Below are 23051 nucleotides of genomic sequence, written 5' to 3' on the forward strand. Positions count from 1 at the left end.
TTTCTATCTCGTTACTTTGCCATCCGTGGATTATTGCTTCATGCACACTGTCATAGATGACTCACCATCATTGTTGAATTTCGCCAGTAGAAGAGAGAATTTGGAGAAAGGGGAAGAGAATAATACTTCTCTTTAGGGAGACAACCAAGAAATTGTACACATCCAAGGTATACATGGCCAGAACTTGAATAACCACATGTAGCTCCAATGAGAGTGAAAGAAATTGGAATTTACTCTGTAGCCACAGGTCCAGCTTAAAAACCTGGGTTCTCTTACTCAGAGAAAGGAGAACAGATATTATGGTCATCTATGAGCTTTGCCACTGCTACAGACTGGTTTCTACATTTTAACAGCAGCAAAAGAATTTTTTGTGGATAGGAGATTATAAATATACAACTTGATTTTTCCCTCAAATACAAACATAACTTATTTAACTTTATATCTTTTCTCTATTTAGAGGGGTCATTTGACTGTTTCTCAGGGGAAGGATGGTCTTTCCCTGGGAGGAATAAAAATGTTCCCCCTTTTTCCTAATAATTTGGATTTTCATCATCTGCCAGATGGATCACCAAATAGGTACTATCAGGGAATACAGAAAATAGAGCTATTGGTGGGAAGGTGAAGGGAATTTGAAGCAAGAGGCCAGGGAGGCTAGCTAGTTAGGATGGCAGAAGGAGGTGGGAACTCTACTGTGATCCTAAGCAGGAAACATTGAAGAGGGGACCTTCCATGAAGAAAATTTTGCATGATATTACCGAGAGAACTACTGTAAAGGGGCATTGTTGGGATGCCTAGGAGCCATGGTAAATCACAGCTGTCATCAACCTACCCTCTGGTCTTCATCCAGGAACACCATATTGCCTTCATCTAGGCCCTGGGTACTTAGTTGTCTGTAGGCCTCACCATATGAATACACACTCATGTTGGTGTCTGGGCTAGGCTGTGAATCTTTCCTCTGCTGCCTTCTCTGAGTGAAAAATCCCCTACTAGTCTAAAGGAAACTCTTTGATGTTTGGGGCAGTGGTGGCATTAAAGTGGGCTAGCTCAAATCCCTGAGGTAGAAGAGGATGGAGCAGACACCCCCATTACATATGTCAGAAGCAAAGTGAGAAACCATAAAAGAAAAGATTAACCAATTTTGCTATAAAAAAATGAATAACTTTGACATATTGGTAAATAATTCACAGATTTCAAAGATCCTTTCCAACTCTAAGAGTTGATGATTCTATTGATATATTGAGGTAGTTTGTGACAGTAAGTCACAAATAAATAGTAAAAATTACCTATATTGTCTAATAAGTATTGATTACACTGTTCCCACTGTTCCCAAGGAGTCACTCTTATCAAAAGCTTTTGCTTTCAGGGGCACCTGGGTGGCTCAGTCGGTTGAGCGACCGACTTCAGCTCAGGTCATGATCATGGTTTGTGAGTTTGAGCCCCGCGTCGGACTCTGTGCTGACAGCCTGGAGCCTGCTTCTGATTTTGTGTCTCCCTCTCTCTCTGCCACTCCCCCACTAATGCTCTGTGTCTGTCTCAGAAATAAATGAACGTTAAAAAAAAAAAAAAAAGCTTTTGCTTACAAAGATGCATTAGGGTAAGAAAAAAAATGTTCTAAAAGACCAGGTAAGTCTATAACAGTCAGATGTACCTAAGTGTTAAGATGGAGAAAGGATGGGGAGTGGAGAGGAGAGAGATGATGATCCTGAGCACTTCATTAACATGTTGGACTCTGAACAGCAACCTACTGAGTATACTCCATGTGTGGGAGATGAGGTGAGGAAGTCTAGAGAAGGATATTAATTTACTCTCAATAACACCGTTATTCAAGCCCATCTAACTCTAGAGCTCATGCACTTTCCACAATACCAAGCTGTCTGTCTAAAAACATACCAAAAATGTGTGAAGATCCTTGCTTTGAAAACATTCTTTAGGGCTCAAGTCATAAAACATGGCTGGTTCTAAGATAATTGTGATATAGAACAAAGCTCATATTTCAGCAGTGTTCTCATCATTAGAGATTTCCTACTCACTTATAGCTCAACATCCATTACTGATAAATATACACTAAGGAGTGTAACATAATGGTAAAGAGCAAAAATTCTAAAGCAAGTCTGCTTTGTTTTACCCTCAGCTTTGTGACTTGTGACCTTGTGCAAGCTGTGTCTGTGTCTCTCTTTGTGCCTCAGTTCCTTCATCAATAAAATGGGGGAGAACAAACATACCTACCTGATAGAGTTTTGTGAAGATTAACTGAGTTAATAATCAATGATATTATTAGAGTAATTGGGAAAATTTGAATATGGTCTGTGTATTACAAAATGCTCTCATAGCAGTGTTTAGTTTCCTGAGAATGAGAATGGTATTGTGGCTGTCTAGGAGAATTTCTTATTTTTATACTAAATGCTGATATATGTAGGAGTGAAGCATCATGATGTTAAACCCTTTAATGGTTTGGCAGAGAAGTTTGTATAATGAAGAAAGGCACACAGAAATAGAGCTAATGTAAATATAGCAAAATGTTTTAACCATTGATTAACCTAGGTGAAAGTTATAATAAGGCTGTTCATGTATTAGCTTTCCAATTTTTCCAAAGGCTTAGAATTTTTCAAAATAAAGAGTTAGGAGGAGCACCTGGGTGGCTCAGTTGGTTAAGTGTTCATCTTTGCCTCAGGTCATGATCTTGCAGTTCATGAGTTCAAGCCCTGCATTGGGCTCTGTGCTGACAGCTCAGAGCCTGGAGCCTGCTTCAGATTCTGTGTCTGCTTCAGATTCTGTGTCTCCCTCTCTCTCTGCCCCTCCCCTGCTCATGCTCTGTCTCTCTCTCAAAAATAAATAAACATTAAAAAATTTTTTTAAATAAAAAAGAAGAGACAATTAGTTGGTGCATGTAATGCCTTATAACTGTTAGCTGTCAGACTAAAATCACTTTGAGGACTGGATTCTTCATTTCCATATGCCCAATGTCTAAACATTATCTGGTCCAATAACAAGTGTTCAGTGCATCTTGTAAGTGAATAAATAAAAAGATGAATGATGTTTGTATTCTTACTCCTTACCATTATCAACTTTTCTTCAGTATATTTGCTTTCAGGTTTAAAGTATGAATTGTAGTTAAGGCTTTGCATACCAGCCCTCTTTGGTGTGTGTGTGTGTATGTGTTTGTATGTGGATGTGTGCATATGTGTGGGTGTGTGTGTGTGTGTGTGTGTGTGTGTGAGAGAGAGAGAGAGAGAGAGAGAGAGAGAGTTTTCTACTGCATCCATTCCCTACCCCATTTAAAACCTAAATCAAATAGGAGTAGGGTTGCCAGATATGAAATAGGATATTCCATTGAATTTGAATTTTAGATAAATAATGATTTATTTAGTATAAATATGTCCCAAATAGTTCACAGAGGTCAAATTGTGCACGGAGCATGCTTACTTCTACTAAGGAGTTTTTCATTGTTTATCTGAAATTCAAATTTAACCAGGTACCCTGTATTTTTGTTAAATCTGGCAACTCTAATAAAAGCCATTTCTTCTCCTGATGTGTATGGTTGACCATGCCCGCAAGCATGTCAAAATATTAGTTATGTTGATTTATCCATGATAGAATACTTCTAGTTCTTCTGAGTTTTAAAGCATAGTAGAAATAAGCTTTTATCCTTTAGCTCAGTTATTCCCCACTGGTCTCATATTTTTCAGTTCTGAATCTCTCATTTTTTCCTTAATTATAAGATATGGAAGATTGCATTTTTTATTTATGATAAAACCCATAGGTAGAATATACATAAAGGTCACATAAACATACATGAAGATGATAATTAAACACAATATACAGAGTTGGATAGGCAGTGTGATTAAAGAACTACATATTTCGTTTATAGTGTCATTAATGCCAATACATAGAAGCACTTCTTGCATGAAAAGTATGTTTTAGCAATTAATAGTGCAAATACGTTAAAAAAATATTTATAGAACTACAACCTCCAAACATTTAATTGAACTCAATCTCATGGATTGGTTTACCACTTGATAAATGGCCCTGATTTATAATAACCCTTCAATAACATACCAGGGAAAAGCAACAAGAAGCCCATTACTCGCAGAAGCAATTACAGAAAATTACTTTGGAACAGTAGCACCATTCCACATTATAATATGCACATTTGTTGTATTGCACCTTCCTGAGTTGAACTTTGAAAATGGTAGCCACACAAAATGCCAGAATGAATGAATTCATCCAAGGCTGGACTTTCACTGGTGGTAGTAGTAATCTTGACCATCATAGCTGTCATAGCTGCGCCCTTTATAGTAGCTGTACTCATCCTCATAGGCTCGGTAATTATCGCCACGAGGTTCTCCATTCTCGTTTTCATAGACTTCATATCCATTGTCATATTCATTGGTGCCTGTTTGTTCATACTCTTCCTCATATCCAGTGGTGGTGGCTTCCCTAGATGGTCGGATGGTGGTCCCATAGAGCTCTGGTGGTGGGGTTGTAGGTTGAAATCCACCATTTGGAGAGGTTGTAGTCGTGGAGCCACCATTGTCCTGCCTTCCAGCCATTGTGGTTCCTTCTGCATTGACTTCAGTGACACTTTCTTCTTCACCTTCTCCATTGTTTCCATCACTGCTGCCATTGCCATTTTCTACCTCTGTGCTGTTGGTGCTGGTGCTGTTTATGCCTTGTTCATTTTCATCCACTTCTGATTCATTTTCTTCATTTTCTTCATCTTCCTCTTCTTCTTCATCACTTTCCTCCTCTTTTGTAGCCTTTTTTGTATCCCCAGCCTGTAAGGAAAAGTTTAAAAGGATCCAGATTTGGTGTGAAAATGTAAAAATTTAAGACCATTATTTCATCCAACACAGGCTGTACCTACAGCCTTGTTTCAGATGTATTTTTGAATTGAAGCCAGTTTAACTTACAAAAGAATTGGTGAGTGTTTTAAAAATTCAGAACTAGTACCTTTGATGGGTGTTTTAGAAATTCAGAATTAGTACTTTCGTCATTGGGTTTTGATAGAGAAAATGTACTTGATAAATAAGCTTTCCTTGTGGGAGATGCTTCCCATAGCTTTGCTATTCACTTTGTCTGTCTTGGAATCCTCTTCCCTGAAATGCAGTGGTATCTTTCAGGACCTTTTATCCATTGCCAAGATGCTTGTCCTTAGTCTTCTGTTATAATGTGGAAAGTCAGTGTAATAACATGGGAAGAGAATTTGCCTGGGAAAAGATATTTCCTTACTTGTAAACAGGGAAATTGAACCTGCTCTTGCTTTTTCAATGAGTTAATGAAGGTAATGTAGAACACCTGTGTATAGTGTCAAGCTAACCTTAGATTTCAGTAAAGAAATGAAATCAGATTTAACATTTTTGAGGAATTATTACCTTTTTGGGAAGTTGGATTGCAGCTAAACCTATGTTCCCTGTTCCAGGTGTGGTCTCCTCTCCATAGCCAGGTGTAGCAGAAAGGGTGGTGTTCTCAGCCTCAGATTCTTCATCTTCATTTTCATCAGAATTTGCATTCTCTTCATTGTTTTCTTCTTCATTTGAAGCTTCCTGGTAAAGATATCCAGAGCAAGAAAAGTTAGTTTATTTGGAAGAAAACTCAAAATTTATTGGAGTCATGAGCCATTACTGAGAAAAACGTATTCCTCAGCCAACTCATCACCTAATGTTAACAATTCTGCTTCCTCTTATGACATTTGCACTTCTCACTTCTTAGAACTCAACTCAGAGTTATTTCATTCTACTCACGTCACTATAGTCTGTTTTAGATATTTCTGTATTCTATTTTATCAATTCAAAAATGTTTGTGTAATAATTTCAGCATATCTGACTACATGGTATTTTATTCTACAGGCTTTAGGCTCTTAAAGTCTTACCAATACTATTATAACATGGTAGTAAATAAATGCTTACATTTGCTGACAAATAAGCTGAGAACTTATACCTGTTACTCCTTATAGCAGCCTTGTAAGGTAGGATTATTGTTCTCTTTAGAAAGGGAAAGTGAGGGACGCCTGGGTGGCTCAGTCAGTTAAGCGTCCGACTTTGGCTCAGGTCATGATCTCACAGTTTGTGAGTTTGAGCCCCGCGTCGGGCTCTGTGCTGACAGCTCAGAGTCTGGAGCCTGCTTCAGATTCTGTGTCTCCCTCTCTCTGTGCCCCTCCCCTGCTCACGTTCTGTCTCTCTCTGTCTCTCAATAATAAACATTAAAAAAAAAATTGGAAAGGGAAAGTGAGCTCAGAAAAGCTAAATAACTTGCTTAAGGTCTTATGCATGATGAAGCTGTATCTTTCTAATAAAAAAACAAAAAACCCCAGCCCTTTCTAATGCACTATGATGTTTTTGTTGAGGAAGAGGATTTATGTGAATTGTTCACACTACACCTAGGATATTTTTTCAGAAAGGAATTTTTACGGAAATCCCCCTCTTCAAACAAATTGATTGCATTTCTTATTTACTACCAAAAAGAAGTGAATATATTTCATTTGCTTTCAAGTGTATTTAGAGAAAAGAACCATATTTAATTCAAAATTTATCTGGCAGTATATAAGCCAATTTTGTGTTGTATGCAGTATTCAGAAGATTTTAGACATTTGACACACAATCAATTTTTCTGTGCAGTGAAGAAGCTAAACACTCCAAGAAATTTTTAGTGGTTATATTATGTTATTGCATGATTTTTAAAAAAAATTAACACTCCTCAAGTGAATGTTTATTATAATCTTACTAATCTTACTATATAACCTTATTGAACATTTTATTCTTTGCCTTTATGTTGTCAGGCAGTTATTTGTTAATTGAGTTAATCTCCCGATGTGATTCATAGCTAATATTAAAAGTCAGGGATTCAGGGGAGCCTGGGTGGCTCAGTCAGTTAAGCATCCAACTTCAGCTCAGGTCATGATCTCACAGTTCGTGGGTTTGAGCCGCACACAGGCTCTGTGCTGACAGCTCAGAGCCTGGAGCCTACTTCGGATATTCTTTCTCTCTCTTTCTCAAAAATAAACAAACATTTAAAAAAGTCAGGAATTCATACAGAGAGTTTATTTACTTTAAATAAGTACTGGAAAATTGAATTCATTTCAGTGTATCTAATCTCTTTAGATGATGACATTAAGATAAGTTTTAAGACTTTAAAACATGGATAAAGAAGATGTGATGTGTGTGTGTGTGTGCGCGCACACACACACACAGCTATGAAAAAGAATCAAATCTTGCCATTTGCAATAATATGAATGGAGCTAGAGAGTATTATGCCAACTGAAATAAGTCAGTCAAAGACAAATATCATATGATTTCACTCATATGTTGAATTTCAGAAACAAACCAGCACAGGGGGAAAAAAAGAGAGAGAGAGGCAACCCAAGAAACAGACTCTTAACCATAGAGAAGAAACTGATGATTACCAGAGGAGAGATTGGTGAGGGGATGGGTTATATAGGTGACTGAGATTAAGGAGTGCACTTGTAATGAGCATCAGGTGTTGTATGGAAGTATTGAATCAGTTTATTATATACCTGAAACTGATATTACTCTGTATATTAACTAATTGGAATTTAAATAAACACTTAAAAAAAGATAATGCACAGATTTTGAAACAAAGTGGTAGAAGAAAAAAATGTTTATATAAAGAAAAAAAATAAACACAACCCAGGTTTAGCTTGCCTTATTACTAAAATAGAGTGGCTAAAGAAGAATATGTTTGTTTCATCAAATTTGTAAATTCCGATGTTTCAATAAACTCTTGGGGCTACTAGAGTCCACCCCTAAACAGTCTTTAAGCCAATTGTGTCAAATATCCCACAAACCCCATACTGTTTATTTATTCATGTTTATGCTTTATTCCAACAGACTAAATCTTTCAGGGCAGGAGGAGGAAAGATTCTTAGAGTAGAACATATAATTTGGGTCCTGTACCATCTTTTTACACGTGAAAAACCTGAGGTCCAATGAGATAAATGGCTCACATGAGGTCAAATAGATGGTGGTTCACTAGTGGCAAGGTCATGAGTAAAGATCCAGACTCTCAAATCATGAAGTTCTACATTTTCTCCTACAATGCCCTTTCTTTTCTAGATACTTTCTTTTTTTTTTTTTTAAATATAATTTATTGTCAAATTGGCTAATATACAGTGTGTACAGTGTGCTCTTGGTTTTGGGGGTAGATTCCCATGATAGATACTTTCTTTAAGGATATGATGTTGCAATGAATTAAGAAGGAAAACAGGTCAGTTTGTTGATGGGTATTAACTTCAAATATCTTTTTGAATAGAAAAATTAGTATTAATGTTTTAAAACTGTTATTAACCCACTAGACTGGCTAAAATGGCTGAAAGACACAACTGTTGGTGAGAACGTGGAGTAACTGATATACTAATAGAGGGAGATCACAGTGCATTTGCTTTGGTTACATCTACTTAGGCTGAACATATGCATACCTTTTGGCCTCCAGAAATAAATGCATGTGTTCACCAGAAGGAGTACTAGAATGTTCATAGCAGCTCTCTTTGGTATAGCCCAAACTTGGAAACTTCCCCAAAGGCCCATCAACAAAAGCATAATACATTGTGGTATATTCACTTCATAAGATACTCACAATGAGAATGAATGACTTAGAGCTGTAGAACGATATGGATTAACTTTTGAAGTTGGGAGTAGAAGATGCCACGCAAAAAAAGAGTATATGATACATGATTCTATTTTTATAATATGCAAAAATGGGTGAAAACTGTTAGGATTCAAAATAACAGTTGCTCTTGGTGGGTTTGGTTAATGAGTAAAATGGAACACAGAGCATATGCTGCTTTTTGATATGGGTGCTTTTTGAAACTGTGTGTTCAATTTCTGAAATTTCAACGGTCTGTATACATATGATAATTGTGTTGTATATATTATATTTTTATAAAGTTTTTTTTTAAAGTGAGGCTGAATAGTTTAGAAATGGAAAAAAAACTGTGATCATCATCAGATAGAAAATATGCCTAAGCACCCTCTAATGTGAATACCATTCCTGGAGACTCTATGTATTTAACCTGAATTGCCAATGAAATTTTAGGGAAGAAATGGGGAAAAAGGAAGTTCTAGAATCTCTTCATGATAGAAGCCTTCGGATTTATGTATCCACTTTTCTATGATCACTTTTAATGAATGATGTTTGGAGTATTTATTCCTCCGAAGTTTTCAAAACTAAACTACAAATATTTTTTGGGCACCATATATCGTAGAAGAAACTGTGCTAAGCAGTGTGAGGAGCTATAAGGAGGATACAGTCTGTTTTTCCCCAAACTGGAGATGAAACCTATGGTCTCTTGCCCTCTGGGACGTTAGGAGTTTGCAGGTAAGTTTTGGGAGGATAGTAAATGTTCAGAGATTGTTGACAAAATTTTGAGCATGTGTGATTTCATCATAGTTTTTAAACCTTACTGTCCTCGATCCTCAACCTCCATCATAACAAATGAAGAACTATTGCCAAAAGGTATGCAGTCTAATTGGGAAATCTACCTGGCAAAGCAATTTTGCGATCACTGTACAGCAAAGAGCTGTAGTTAAATAGATTACCCCAGCTTAGTTCTTGTGTAAGATTACTATATGGAACTCCTGGCAAAATTTTGTGGGATTTAGTAGGTGGCATTTTTCCTGGTACTGGCTTGGTATTCTTGTAAGGTCTTCCCTTAAGCTATTAGGGTAAATTATAGTACTGGAAATGATACTTTTATGGTTAAAAAAATAAAATCAAACGAATTATTTGTCACTTTTAAAGTTCCCATACCATTTTGTTTTCAAGATAGCAGATGTTTATCCATGATCCATTTTTGACTGTCATTGCCCCTTCATAAATAGCACTTAAGAATACCTGAATTTAGAAGGTCCCCAAAGCAGTGGATAGCTATAATTGACTATCCAGGAAAATGTACCTAATTAGTATGTTTTCTTGAGCAAGAGTGTCAGTTATAAACAGGTTAGCACAATTTCCAAGGTATACAGATGAATTTTAGCTGTGAACTACACTAATTTGAGGTACTATGGAGGACTATGTATAGAATATGTAGTACTATATGTACTTATACATCTTGAGTATTTGCCTTTATGTAAGACCATAAATTTTATTTTTAGACAAAATGACATATGCAATTCCCATTTAAAAGAATAACCATACTTGGTGGGTCAAGAAAAACAGATGAATCATAATAATATTGTAGAGGATATAAGATTAGCTTTTCATATACTACCCACTTAGTAAGTTGAGCTTAAGTTCAGTCCTTAAAACAAGTATTGCACTGAGTTTAGGTACTTGTCTTTTACCATCCTGCACTATCCACCTAAATATAAATGATCCTCCCTTTTCTTTTTATCAGAATGTACATTTCTTCCAACTTATAACGGAGACATTTTTGTTTTTGTGCACCACTTATAGGTAACTTGAACGCCAAATGCAGTAGCATTTTAAACAGGTCATTTTAGTTTATTCTAATTTAAATAATATTCTCCTTGTCCAAAATAGAAGACTGTGGGTAGTTGGTAAACTGGCAATGGCTTGTTTGCTAAGTCCAGACTACAGTAGACTAGTTTCCTATTTGTTTTCATGCTGCCTGGTTTGTTTTGAAAAATCCTGCAGAAATTCCTTACCTCTTCGTCTTCCTCCTCTTCTGAACTGTCACCGTCTCCGTTTTCTTCAGATGAGTCACTACTGCTCTAAAAAAAAAAAAAAAATACATCTATATATATATGAATTCATACATATATGAATATATGGGTACATATATAGGTACACATACATTCAACACAAAAGGAGATTTCCTGCTGATTGAATTAAGATAAAATATTCACAAATATTTACTGAAACTAATTAGTATTGCCATCTTGATTTATTTCTCATGTGAATTTAGTTCTCATGTGAATCTGAGAAAAAGATATGAAGAGATTGGGAATATATAAAATGAGGTTGGAGAGAAACAGGTGCTTTATAATCAAGATATGAAATGAGGTAGGCATTTCAACCCCAAAAGCATAGGAAATATGTTAAAACATTTTGTATATAAAAACTAGAACAATGAATCATGGAATTGCCTATGTCTGCAAGGACAAGATGATTATCTGATTCAATTTATTTTACAGAGAAGGAATCAAGCCCAGAGCTGTTTTGATTTCTCCAACAGTTCGAGGCAAATGAACTAACACACAGATCACATTGTTTTATTTCCTTTATAAAATATAAATGAAATGATGATTAGGGTTGTTATGAAATAAAAGTTGTTACTGAATGGTTCTCTTAAATAATGAGCTCTCCTGATGAATTTAAATTAGAATTTGACTTGAAATTAAATTTGCATATAATTTTTAGTATCTTTCAGTCTAATTAAAGCTAATCCATAAAATAAGCCTCCCTCTATATATAAATGGGATTTTATATATATGAGGTAAAAATTCTATAAGAGCAAAATTAATTCACTTCATTTAGGAAAATTACAGAGTGCCGTGCCTCTAAAGTGCTCAATATTGAATGAGAACATTTTAAACCAAGGAGTCTGTATATAAAAATATAATTATAAGTTAATGAGCTTTGCTACTTTTTAAGAGGAAATATAAACCTAAACATCTCTTACCGAGACTTTAAAACAGAGGAGACTTTTTATCTTCCAATGATAAATTGAATTTTCCCTCTTTTTCTGCAACTACCCCTAATGGCACCAGGTAGATAAATGGATACCCAACTTAAGATTCTGTCATTTTTAAAAAAAATTTTTTAATGTATGTTTATTTTTGAGAGAGAGAGCGTGAGCGGGTGAGGGGCAGGAAGAGAGGGAGACACAGAATCCAAAGCAGGCTCCAGGCTCTGACCTGTCAGCACAGAACCCAACGCAGGGCTTGAACCCACGAACTGTGAGACCATGACCTGAGCCGAAATCTGGCACTTAACCAACTGAACCACCCAGGTGCCCCAAGATTCTGTCATTATCTGCCCTGAAAATCTTAGTTTTGATTCTGATGATCCAATTAAGCACTCTGGGTGTTAGAAAACAGAGATGCAGAAGAACCTCAGGATTAGGGATCAGACATGAGGAAGCACTCGTGTGTCAGTCCTGCTCAGGGCTGTCCCTGTATGGCTCATTCTTCACGTGGCCATGCCATCCACCCAAGAAAAGAGAATTATTTGTCCTCTTGAGCCAAGAATAACTAACCTTGGGTGGAAAAGAGAATAATTACATCTGCTCTTCCACTACCATGACCTTAAGGGTTGTGCTTTCCTAGCCCAGAGGGTGAACAAAACATAATATTACATGTAAACTATTTCTGTTTGTTAGTTAATAGAGAGGGCAGCATATTTCTGCAATGTATTTTGTCTCGGTGGGAGTGTTTGAATCTTTTTATAGGTTTCCTCACCTCTAGCCTTCTTGCTATCCCAACCACTCTTCAGTTAGTGTCTGCAGTGAGAACAATTTTAAAACTTCATGAAATCTTCCCTGAAACCTTGGCATTTTCTTTTTTCCTTTCTTTCATTTATGCTTTATTTCCAGTTTTTAACGAAGTCATATTCTTCTGGAAGTCAAATATATATATGACACATATATGTATGTATGTATATTTTACCATTACTCCTTTCAGCTTCTATCACTCCCATTTATTCAATCCCCAAATTACATTTCAGACATTGTTTTGAGAATGAGGATAGTAGTAAGAGATGAAGTTGGAAACATAGGCAGTCTCCCTGTGTCAAGCACTGTGATAGCTAAGATAAGTCCAATAAAAGAAATATAAAGTTTCTGCCCTCTAAGAATTCACACACAATTCAAATAATATTTGAATCCTGAAAGAAACAGTTTCCTCAATTAAAAATGCTTAGGGTATTAAGCTTATTTATACTTCCATCTCTATAGCTAAGCGGATAGATAAGCAATGGGTAGATTGTTGACAGCTTTGAAATTAATATGACATATTTCATGGAAGTTGGTATTTTAGAAACGATTATATATAAACACATATTTGTTTGATTAAAACATTAATTTCAAAGCCGGTACAGCCAATGCATTTTGTGATGACAATCTGGGCACCAAATACTTGATAGACTTAAGAGAATAAATAATATAGAGCTATGGAAAATATATAAGTAGACATGTAAGGGAGAAAATTCTGGGAATCAAACTTTGCAAGTAGGAGAATAGATCATAAATACTAGGTCAGACTGATGGATTAGGGCATACATTTTATTGGATACTTTTTAAATACAACTATTTTACAAATTCTACATTATTTGAGATGAATTTATCTGTATATAATTTCTCTAAATTTTTTATATTAAAGATCTACCTAAAGATCTTTGAACTTTGAATTTATCAGGAATGAAAAATATAACCTCTCCTAATATCTTTTCGCTATAGATATTTTAATTGGATCACATTTATATTTCTACAAAAATTGATAGTTGGGAATATCTCTTAAGTACCTGATATTTTAGAAAAATTGAGGAGCTATTCAGAAATTTAAATTTATTACCATTTCCATTGAGTTTAAAAAAGAGAATGAAGCACACATTTAAATGAGCAGTGTTTATTTGTGGGCCTGAGGTATACCAAAGAATGGAAGACAGTTCTGAAAACCCACAACTCTTGTATCATCTATGCTCATATTTCTGTGGCCACACACATTCCATAATTATTGTGGTGCTATAAATACTTTAAGATTATCATTTCCTATCATTGTATGATTTGGAAATGGGTTAGCCCAACATATGGTAGGATGCTCTGCCAAGCCACTGTGCTGAGGCATCATTTTCAGCATCTTGACTGCTCTTAGTGTCCCAGGAATCCTGGGTCAGATGTGCAAAATTGGTGCCCTGAACCCAAACCGTATAGTAATAAAAATAGCACAATTCTGGTTTGTCAAATATTTTAAATCAATACCACACCCTCCAGTTTTCAAAGGCCTTCTTCGCCGGTAACCCATAAAAAGAGAAATTCTTATTTTTAGTATTTGTTATTTTCTTTTTTGTTTACAAGTTTTAAGGATGTTTTTCTCACAAGCTTTTAGTTCACTTCATGAATTTTTTTCTCTTTCCTCTGCAGTTTTTGAACCATGCTTCCATTATAGCTAAGCTTCAATACTTGGCATACTGCTCTAGTGACCAACACAGGTCAGAGGTTCAGAAAATCCTCAGCAATCACGAATGTTATTTTAAATTGTCTCTGCTGTTTATGAAATCAATTTTTTCCTTACCAATTAAAGGACTCTAAATTATTAGGTCTAAAACAGCTGTATGACAGTATTGACTCAACTATAGTATGACAGTTAGTGGCCTTATCACTGTCTTAATTGTCAACAACTGGTAAAGTTGTCCATTTTGTCAGTGTTAGCCAAAATACCTGAACTCTATGTACCAAGGTATTTGCTTTTATTATATCATTCTAGACTGGGCCCAAATGGTTTTATTCTCTGTGTGTGTATCTCTGCTTTAAAAGAGAACTTAGGAATAAGTTGTTTTGTATTAAAAACAAACTTTTTGTAGTAAGTCTTTCTGGCTGAATTTTAGTGAGAGTTGAATTTTGGCATTTTGTAGTTAAATTTGATTACCTTTAAATTATAATGGGTGAGAAAGAAAATTAATTTTTATACTTACCTGAACTGGAAATCGTTTTAGAGGAGGATAAAAGTAGGCATTCTTGTAAAGGTAATATCGTGGCCTGTACTTAAAGACCTGCATAAACAGAGTAAATAATATATTCATGTTTAATATGCAATAAATCTAGAGTAAGTATAGTCAGACCAAGAAAGTATGCTAAAATTAATTACCCCATTTTCTTCAGAATCCTCTAATTTGGCTCTTCGATGCAAATTTTTCATCTGTTTAAAAGAACATTTAATCATTACATACATGAAAAGACAAAAATGGAAATAACTATAGGTTTTTAATACAGAACTTACTGAGAAAGCACAGGCCATTCCCAAAATGCTGAGCAAAATTAAAGCAGTCTTCATTTTGGTGAATGTTTCTGGAATTAATGAAGCGGTAAAGTTAATATATATTAAAACTAAGAGTATAACTTTTTTTTACTCATACTAGAAGAACTATTTAATTGGTTTTTGTGTCTGTCCAGTTACAGTTTTGACTAAGACCAAATTTCTGGCTTTTATTTCAAAATTGTTCCTCTTTGTTTTTAAGTGGTAGAAAACTGACTTTGTTTAAATAATCTTGAATTCCATATTTGGTTTTATCTATCTATCTACCTATCTATTTATTTTAAATTTTATTTCTTTTGAGAGAGAGAGAAGGAGTAGGGGAGGGGCAGAGAGAGAGGGTGAGAGAGAATGCCCAGCTCATGGGACATGGGGGCTCAGTCTCATGACTGTGAGATCATGACCTGAACTGATATCAAGAGTCAGATTCTTTCTTAACTGACAGAGGCACCTAGGAGCACTCCATATTTGATTTTAACCTATCTGCTGTGATTTGTCAGTGGCAGACCATTTCATTACTGTAAGGGGCTTGAATGCTTAGTGTACTTCACGTTGAGCAAAGAGGCTTCCTAATATCATTGACATAGGAATGTCAGCTAAGGAATTGAATTGTTAGTATATGATCTGTTTTGTTTATAATTAAAAACTAAGTAAAAATTGAATACATTTATATGATTGCTTTTACATCAGTGATTGTACAACGGGTTTTGAACTATGAGTTTTTTTTTTAACATGAGAAATAGGAACTGTTTTCCTGTGGTTACCTTAGAGAAAAAAACTTTCTTTTTTTTTCAGTGTATGAAATCCATAATACTATTCTCATAGCATGTAGCACCAAACAGCCATGTCTAAGAGTGATTCTATGGGAAGAGCTCATCAGACTTTCACCTTGGGATATCAGGGGAAAATTTCCTCAAATTAGGTTGTTCTCCAGCTCCATTTAAGCTTTCCATCACTAGTGCGGGAGACTATCACAGGATGGATCAAGGGCTCTTCAGGGTCAGGGCAATAGGCATCATGGAGACGTCAATGCTATGGAAGGATTGATTCTGAAATGCAACTCTCAGAATGGGAGTAGTTCCCACACAGTCCTGGGGTTTGCAGTCATACAGAGATCTCACTTCTACATAGATTCCTCATAAGTAAAAAGAGAGGGATAGTGAAATCATATTCTACTTTAGTTTTATTCTATTTGATAAAATCCTACTTTAATAGAGGTTGAATAAACTTAGCTGAAAGTCTACTAATACCCATCCACTTGCACTGACATATACATTTAACTGAGAGTGCTTAACTGAGAGTGACAGCTTTGGCAACATTTTAGAAGCAATATGTAATGGTGGTGGCAAATTCCCCATAAACACATTTGGAAAAGTAATATTTAAAATGTATGAAATCCATGTATTCTGTATTCTGAAGTTTGATTTTGCATTTTGTCATTAGCCAGAATTTATGGCATCCTTACTGAGTATCTGACACTAAAACATTACACAGAATAAGACTTAACTTGAAGAAGGTGTCTTGGGTCCTAAGTCACACTCGATTTGTGGCAGACTGGGTCTTCTGATTTTGATGCCTATATACTTCCTCATAGTTCTGTCTAATTTTAGTAAAATTCTTAGTGACCACACCACGATAAAGAGGCTTTTCCCCAAAGGGGGCCTATCTGTATAAGATGTTTTTATTGCTATTGGGGTGCTTAAGTAATACTTCGAACTTTTGTCACCCATGGTCAGACTCACCAGCAAGTGGGAAGATTATTACTCTGTAGCTTTATGAAAAGAGTTGGAATATTTATAATGTCTTAACTTAAAACTTAAGTATATATAACTGTATACAGGGTTTTGATTACATAAATTTCTCATAACAAAGCATAAAAACAACTAGATGAAAACATAGTACGAATAGTATAAAAAGAACCAAGTGATTCATGTAGGCAGCAATTGGCTACCTACATAAATTTCATTTTATTTACTTTATGATTCATAAAAAACAAAGACGTCTATAGTGACCACTACTAACCCAGACAACAATTCAAACATTCTTAAAGGATAGTTTTGAAAATCTAATTATAAGTTTTCATTGGGAAGAGTATGATAAACTACCAGCATTATTTATTTCTCTAGTGTTGATGTATTTTTCCATACTGATTTTAGAGATACGGGATATTAACACTTGGAAACCAGATATATAACATATTGAAAAGATATTGTATGTAATTGAAGTATAGATTAGGCATAATTTATGGAGAAGTCTGCCTACATTGAGGCAGATTTAGAAGTGAAAAATAGTATTTCAGTCAGCTTATCTTGAATACATCAGAATGAGGAAACAGTTATTTGTGAGATGGAGAGATAGAAAGTAGTTTTATAGTTTACGTGCACAATATTAAAAACTTATTTACATGCATAGGTTAATAAATTTAACCTTTTGGAAAGAATCTAAAATCTGAGGTACTAGTTTAATGAGAAGCCAGTGTTAAATTACATACAAATTACCTTCTATACAATGCAGTAGATCAGCATTTAAATAAAAAATTCAAAGCCACGTCCAGAGATCTAAAATGTGGAGTGTTCGATTTTAAGAAAATGAAGTCGTCATATTAAATCTTACCCTTTTGCAGTTCTGGAGTGAGGAGACAGGCTAACAGGAGTGAGTGACACAGATTGAATATTTCCTCTGCTCTCTCACTCACTCATTTGCTTACTGTGACTGGCTATAAACTCTTCCTTGCCTTCTAACAGCCAATCACTGTCAGGGGCAAGTGATGTCAGAATGTGGATTCTCACCAGAAAACCCCCAAACTTCAACACTTTTTCAAGACACGGGCTCAGTTAAATAAACATGAAATGTGGTTCTAGTGCCAAGAGGTTTGCATTGTGGAATTTAATTGAAGGTTAAGATGAAGATGAATAGTTTGAGTTCTGAATATATATAATAATACACTAGATATGAATTAAAATAAATAGCAAAAGATTTAACCATTTAAAAATTTTATAATCATACAAGTTTTCAGTATGTTGAAAGGAAAGGAAACTTATTGTCATCAGATACAATCCTGTATTATTAATTTAGTAAAAAAATCAAATAATAAAGTGAAGGAGCTGATGAACAGTTAATATTTTAATATCAATATATTTTTTCTAAAATATGTTTCAGTGACTCATAAATTAAAATTGCTGTAATTAAAAACAACCCCATAAATTTTGTTCAGTTTACCAAACCTTGAATTATTGAGCTTTCCACTGAACCAGGACAGTGGAGAGCCAGTGTTCTAGGACATGAAGAGCCAAATATAAAAAAGATCTGGTCCCTGTCTAAAATTTACACAGTTTCATAGAGAGACAGACTTATAGCTGTAAAACACAACAATGAAAATATCTACAAGATTTAGAGATCAGAATAGGAATTTGCTAGGTTATCAATAAGGGAGAGGTTATCAATAAAGAAAAGGAAAGCATTCTTAGGAATAGATTTAAAGGATACAGAAATGAATGAACATAATTAGACCAAAACTATCTAATATTTACTGAGTGCTCTCATGCTATTTCTGTGCTATTTCAGTCATCCCTCACACATACAGAAAATAATTCAGTTAGATTATCCCATTCTGCAAGTGAGGTAAGTGAGGCACAGAGATGGTATGTCCTGGGTTGCATGGCTAGAAAATGGGGGAATATAGAGATCAAAGTCAAGTCTATTTCTAGAGTCTACTTTTAATCACTATAGATCCTTGTTGGCACATTCAGAGGGCTTCAGTGATTCAATAAACTGGAATATAGTGAGTAGAAGTCATGAAGATGAGGGTGGTTGAATAGACAAAGACCAGATGATGGAGGGGACTCTAGGTTGCACTAAGGAGTATGGATTCCACTGTGGAAAAGAAAATATCAAAGGGTTAACGCAGAGAAATAATATATTTAGATTTGTAACTTAGAAAAATCTTTTGTTGACAAGGCAGATCTGGGTTGAGGAAAGCAAGATAGTTAGGGAGGAGTGGGGCTCCAAGAAACTTTTCTAGTGATTCAGGAAGTCAGTGTGACAAAGGTCTGAACTAAAGCAGGGGCCATGGGGGTGGAAAGGATGGAACAAATGAGAGAGATGTCAAATAGATAAAATTGATAGGACTTAGTGAAAGTAAGAGAAGTGGAGAAGCCTAAGATGATTTCTGAACTTATGCCTTGGGTAATTTTGTGAGTGGCGGGACCATATCTCATATCATACCTAGCATAGTAATTGGTATATTATAATCATTCAGTGAGATGTTAACAGCTTATGATATAATGAAAGGAGTAGAGAACTGCGAATGAAAAGACTGGGGGTTTGTTCTTGATTTTACCACTGTGTGAAATACTTGACTACAATGAGGCTTCAATTTAATCCATTTTTTAAAAATAGGGCAATTTCGGGGCGCCTGGGTGGCTCAGTCGGTTAAGCGTCCGACTTCAGCTCAGGTCACGATCTCGCGGTCCGTGAGTTCGAGCCCCGCGTCAGGCTCTGGGCTGATGGCTCAGAGCCTGGAGCCTGCTTCCGATTCTGTGTCTTCTTCTCTCTCTGTCCCTCCCCTGTTCATGCTCTGTCTCTCTCTGTCCCAAAAATAAACGTTAAAAAAAAATTTTAAAAAAATAGGGCAATTTTCAACCAAAAATGAACCAGTCACTGTGTGCCTCTATCACCTGTGAAGCATTCTTGCCAAATAAATGGACTTGAATCTGATGAAGCCTCTCTATGTACCAGGTGAGAGAATATACTAGGCACAAAAGAATATGTAAAATGACACCACTAGGGTGTATTTAGCAAAATCCAGAATGTGGGAAACGTTATAGGACATATTACCTGGTTTATATTTTATTAGCAAGGAAAATTTTAAAAGAAGAAAGGGAAAACTATAGATAAAAAAGACTTCAGAGTCATATCTAGAGAAATTATGAAACAATTGGAGAAATGTTGAATGCTCACCATTTTATGGTATTATAAAATTATTGTTAATTTGGGGGGAATAGTATTGTTCTTTTTTTAGAAAAAAGTCTAATTTCTATTGAACTCATATATTTAAAAAGAATTTAATGTTTGTTTATTTTTGAGAGAGAGCATGAGTAGGGGAGGGGCAGAGAGAGAGAGGGACACACAGAATCTGAAACAGGCTCCAGGCTCTGAGCTGTCAGCACAGAACCCCATGCGGGACTTGAACTCACAAACTGTGAGATCATGACCTGAGCTGGAAGTCGGACACTTAACTGACTGAGCTACCCAGGTGCCCCAAACTCATATTTTTTAATTGAAGTATAGTGACACACAATATTACATTTGTGTACATTTGTACAACATAGTGATTCAACAACTCTACCTTATTCTCTGCTCACTACAAGTGTAGCTACCACCTGTAAGCATACAATGCTATTACATTCCCATTGACTGTATTTCCTAGGCTGTACCTTCCATCCCTGTGATTTACAAATTCCATAACTGGAAGCCTGTATCTCCCACTCCTCTTCACCCATTTTGTTAATCCCTCCATCCTCCTCCCCTCTGGCAACCATCAGTTTGTTCTCTGTATTTATGGGTCTGTTTGTTAGTTGTTTTGTTAGTTTTCACATATAAGTGATATCATGTGACATATATCTTTCTCTGTTGGACTTATTTCACTTAGTATAATATCTTCTAGGTCCATCCGTGTTGTCACAAATGGCAAGATCTCATTCTGTTTTATGGCTGAGTAATACTCCATTGTGTGCATATACCATATCTTCTTTATCCATTTATCAATGGACACTTACCTGTTTCCATATCTTGGCTATTGTAAATAATGTTGTGATGAACATAAGAATGCATATGTCTTTTCAAATTAGTGTTTGTTTTTCTTTGGGTAAATATCCAGTAGTGGAATTGCTGGATCATATGGTATTTCTATTTTGAATTTTTTGAGGACCCTCCATACTGTTTTCCATAGCAGTTATACCAATTTACATTCCTACCAACAGTGCTGTAGGGTTCCTTTTTCTTCACATTCTTGCCAACACTTGTTATTTCTTGTCTTTTTGATACTAGCCATTCTGACAGGTGTAAGGTGAGGTCTCATTGTGGATTTGATTTTCATTTCCCTGATAATTAGTAATGTTGAGATCTTTTTATGTGTCTATTGACTATTTGTATGTATTCTTTGGAAAAATGTCTATTCAGTTCCTCTTGCCCATTTTTAATTGGATTATTTGGGTTTTTTTGGTGTTGAGTTGTATAAGTTCTTGATGTATTTTAGAAATTAACCCCTAATTGGATATATCATTTGTTAGTATCTTCTGATATTATTATGTGTTAAAAAGAATTGTTATATTTTAGAAATTCATGGTAAAATATTTATGGATAAAACAGTTATCTGTGGGTGTGGATGAAGATGAAACAAGATTGACTATAAATTGATAATCATTGAATTGGTGATAGGTTACCCTAGGGATTCATTATACGGTTCTCTTCACTTTGTGTATGTTTGAAATGGTCTATAAAGTTTTTTTTAATGTAAATAATTGAGTCAAATCTCTAATCCAGTCAGACTCTACCTATTAGTTGACTAGATATATTCATGCATGGTCATTGGAGCATTTTTTCTAAGGAGTCGTGCTAGAGAAAAAATAAATCACAAATCCTTATTAATTCTACTTTTGATATAATCAGGGTTGTCTCAACACTTAAAAAATTTTTTTTCTAATGTTTTTATCTTTGAAGGAGAGAGAGACAGCATGAGCGGGTGGAGGGTGGTGGCAGAGAGAGAGAGGGGGACAGAGAATCTGAAGCAGGCTCCAGGCTCCAAGCTGTCAGCACACAGCCCAATGCAGGGCTCGAACTCATGAACCGTGAGATCATAACCTGAACCCAAGTCGGATGCTTAACTGACTAAGCCACCCAGGTGCCCCTCATCATCACTTTTTGTTGCAATCTCATTGTTTTGATAATCTTTACTTAAACTGGTTGTTATGAGTTGATTCTCTTAGATGACATATGAACACACATTCATCTCATTGGCATGCCACAACCAAATTGCACTGTGTGGTGAGTCATTTCTGGGGAAACCCCACATTCATTGTGATGTATCCCTCTTTTTTACATGCCATATATACTCGCTTGCCAAATCCTGTTAACACAACCTCCACAGTTCTTTAGAATCCAGACTTCTCTCTCCTTTCTTGTCCCTGTGTTTGTTCAAGTCCTCATTACTTCTTGCCAGGTTATAGTCAGAATATTCTAATTGTGGACATGTTACCTATTTCCCCTTCCAAAATATTCTGTGATTCAGGATTTAGAATCAAGGATTGAGGTAGAGTCCTGGTGCTGTCTCTTACTAGCTTTTGACCTTGGTTAAAACTCTCTCAACCTAAAAAGTCTGACCCCGACTTTCTTTTTTATTGTTTATTTGTTTTTGAGAGGAGCAACCAAGTGGTGGAGGTACAGAGAGAGGAGGACAGAGGATTTGAAGCAGGTTCTGCACTGACAGCAGAGAGCTCATGTGGGGCTTGAACCCATGAACCGTACGTAGCTCATGACCTGAGCTGAAGTTGGACACTCAACCAACTGAGCCACCCAGGCATCCCCAACTTTCTTTTCCAGTATCATTTATTACTTCCTGCCTGCTAGAATACATTGCAAGATGGTCTATATAAGGCTTATGAATAACCAAGTCTAAAAAGTAGATAAATACTATTAAAACATATTTTCATGTGAGGTCTCTTGGCAGCTCTTAATTGAAATCTTAGTAACTAGAATTTTCTAGAATAAAGGATAAAATTTCCTCCCCTCCAGTAGAAAAATGCTGAAATCTTGGCTATGCTAACACTGTATTTATTACTATACCCTTCTATTATTTCTTCCATATCCACTCTTTCTCTGAAACCAAAAGGTAGTATCTGGTTTAGACACCAACACTCACCTCTACAATACTCTTCTCCTGAACTGTCTCATTAACAGCCTAATTGCTCTTTGATGTTACATCACTAGAAACCTTTTCTAGCCAGTCCTTTTATTTACTTACAGTATGCATTATGTCTTCCATCCATGCTTACCTATTCAACCTTAGTGGAACCTAGTTGGAAAACCTAATTTTTCCATTAATGAGTATCT

The 23051-nt window shown here is 35.7% G+C and overlaps 1 protein-coding gene across 1 annotated transcript; it reads right to left on the minus strand.

Annotated features, from left to right (window-relative positions):
- Positions 1 to 3766: 3766 nt before the first annotated feature.
- LOC102952675 (integrin binding sialoprotein) lies at positions 3767 to 17614 on the minus strand. Its single transcript, XM_007074698.2, has 7 exons — positions 17556 to 17614; positions 14910 to 14977; positions 14778 to 14828; positions 14605 to 14682; positions 10620 to 10685; positions 5373 to 5543; positions 3767 to 4775 (listed from the first exon to the last, which is right to left on the minus strand). The coding sequence occupies exons 2-7, from the start codon at positions 14961 to 14963 to the stop codon at positions 4239 to 4241; spliced, it is 957 nt and encodes a 318-aa protein (XP_007074760.1). The 5' UTR covers positions 14964 to 14977; positions 17556 to 17614; the 3' UTR covers positions 3767 to 4238.
- Between the last annotated feature and the right edge of the window lie 5437 nt (positions 17615 to 23051).

This window comes from Panthera tigris, chromosome B1, assembly GCF_018350195.1.
Source record: "Panthera tigris isolate Pti1 chromosome B1, P.tigris_Pti1_mat1.1, whole genome shotgun sequence".
In the NCBI taxonomy this organism is placed as follows: domain Eukaryota; kingdom Metazoa; phylum Chordata; class Mammalia; order Carnivora; family Felidae; genus Panthera; species Panthera tigris.

Bases quoted from the DNA above. Each gene is read 5' to 3' on its own strand.
- LOC102952675 (XM_007074698.2), bottom strand. From the start codon at position 14,963: ATGAAGACTGCTTTAATTTTGCTCAGCATTTTGGGAATGGCCTGTGCT. The intron at 14,829-14,909 runs GTAAGTTCTGTA...TCTTTTAAACAG, and splicing joins GAATGGCCTGTGCTTTCTCA to ATGAAAAATTTGCATCGAAG. The intron at 14,683-14,777 runs GTAATTAATTTT...CTGTTTATGCAG, and splicing joins AGGATTCTGAAGAAAATGGG to GTCTTTAAGTACAGGCCACG.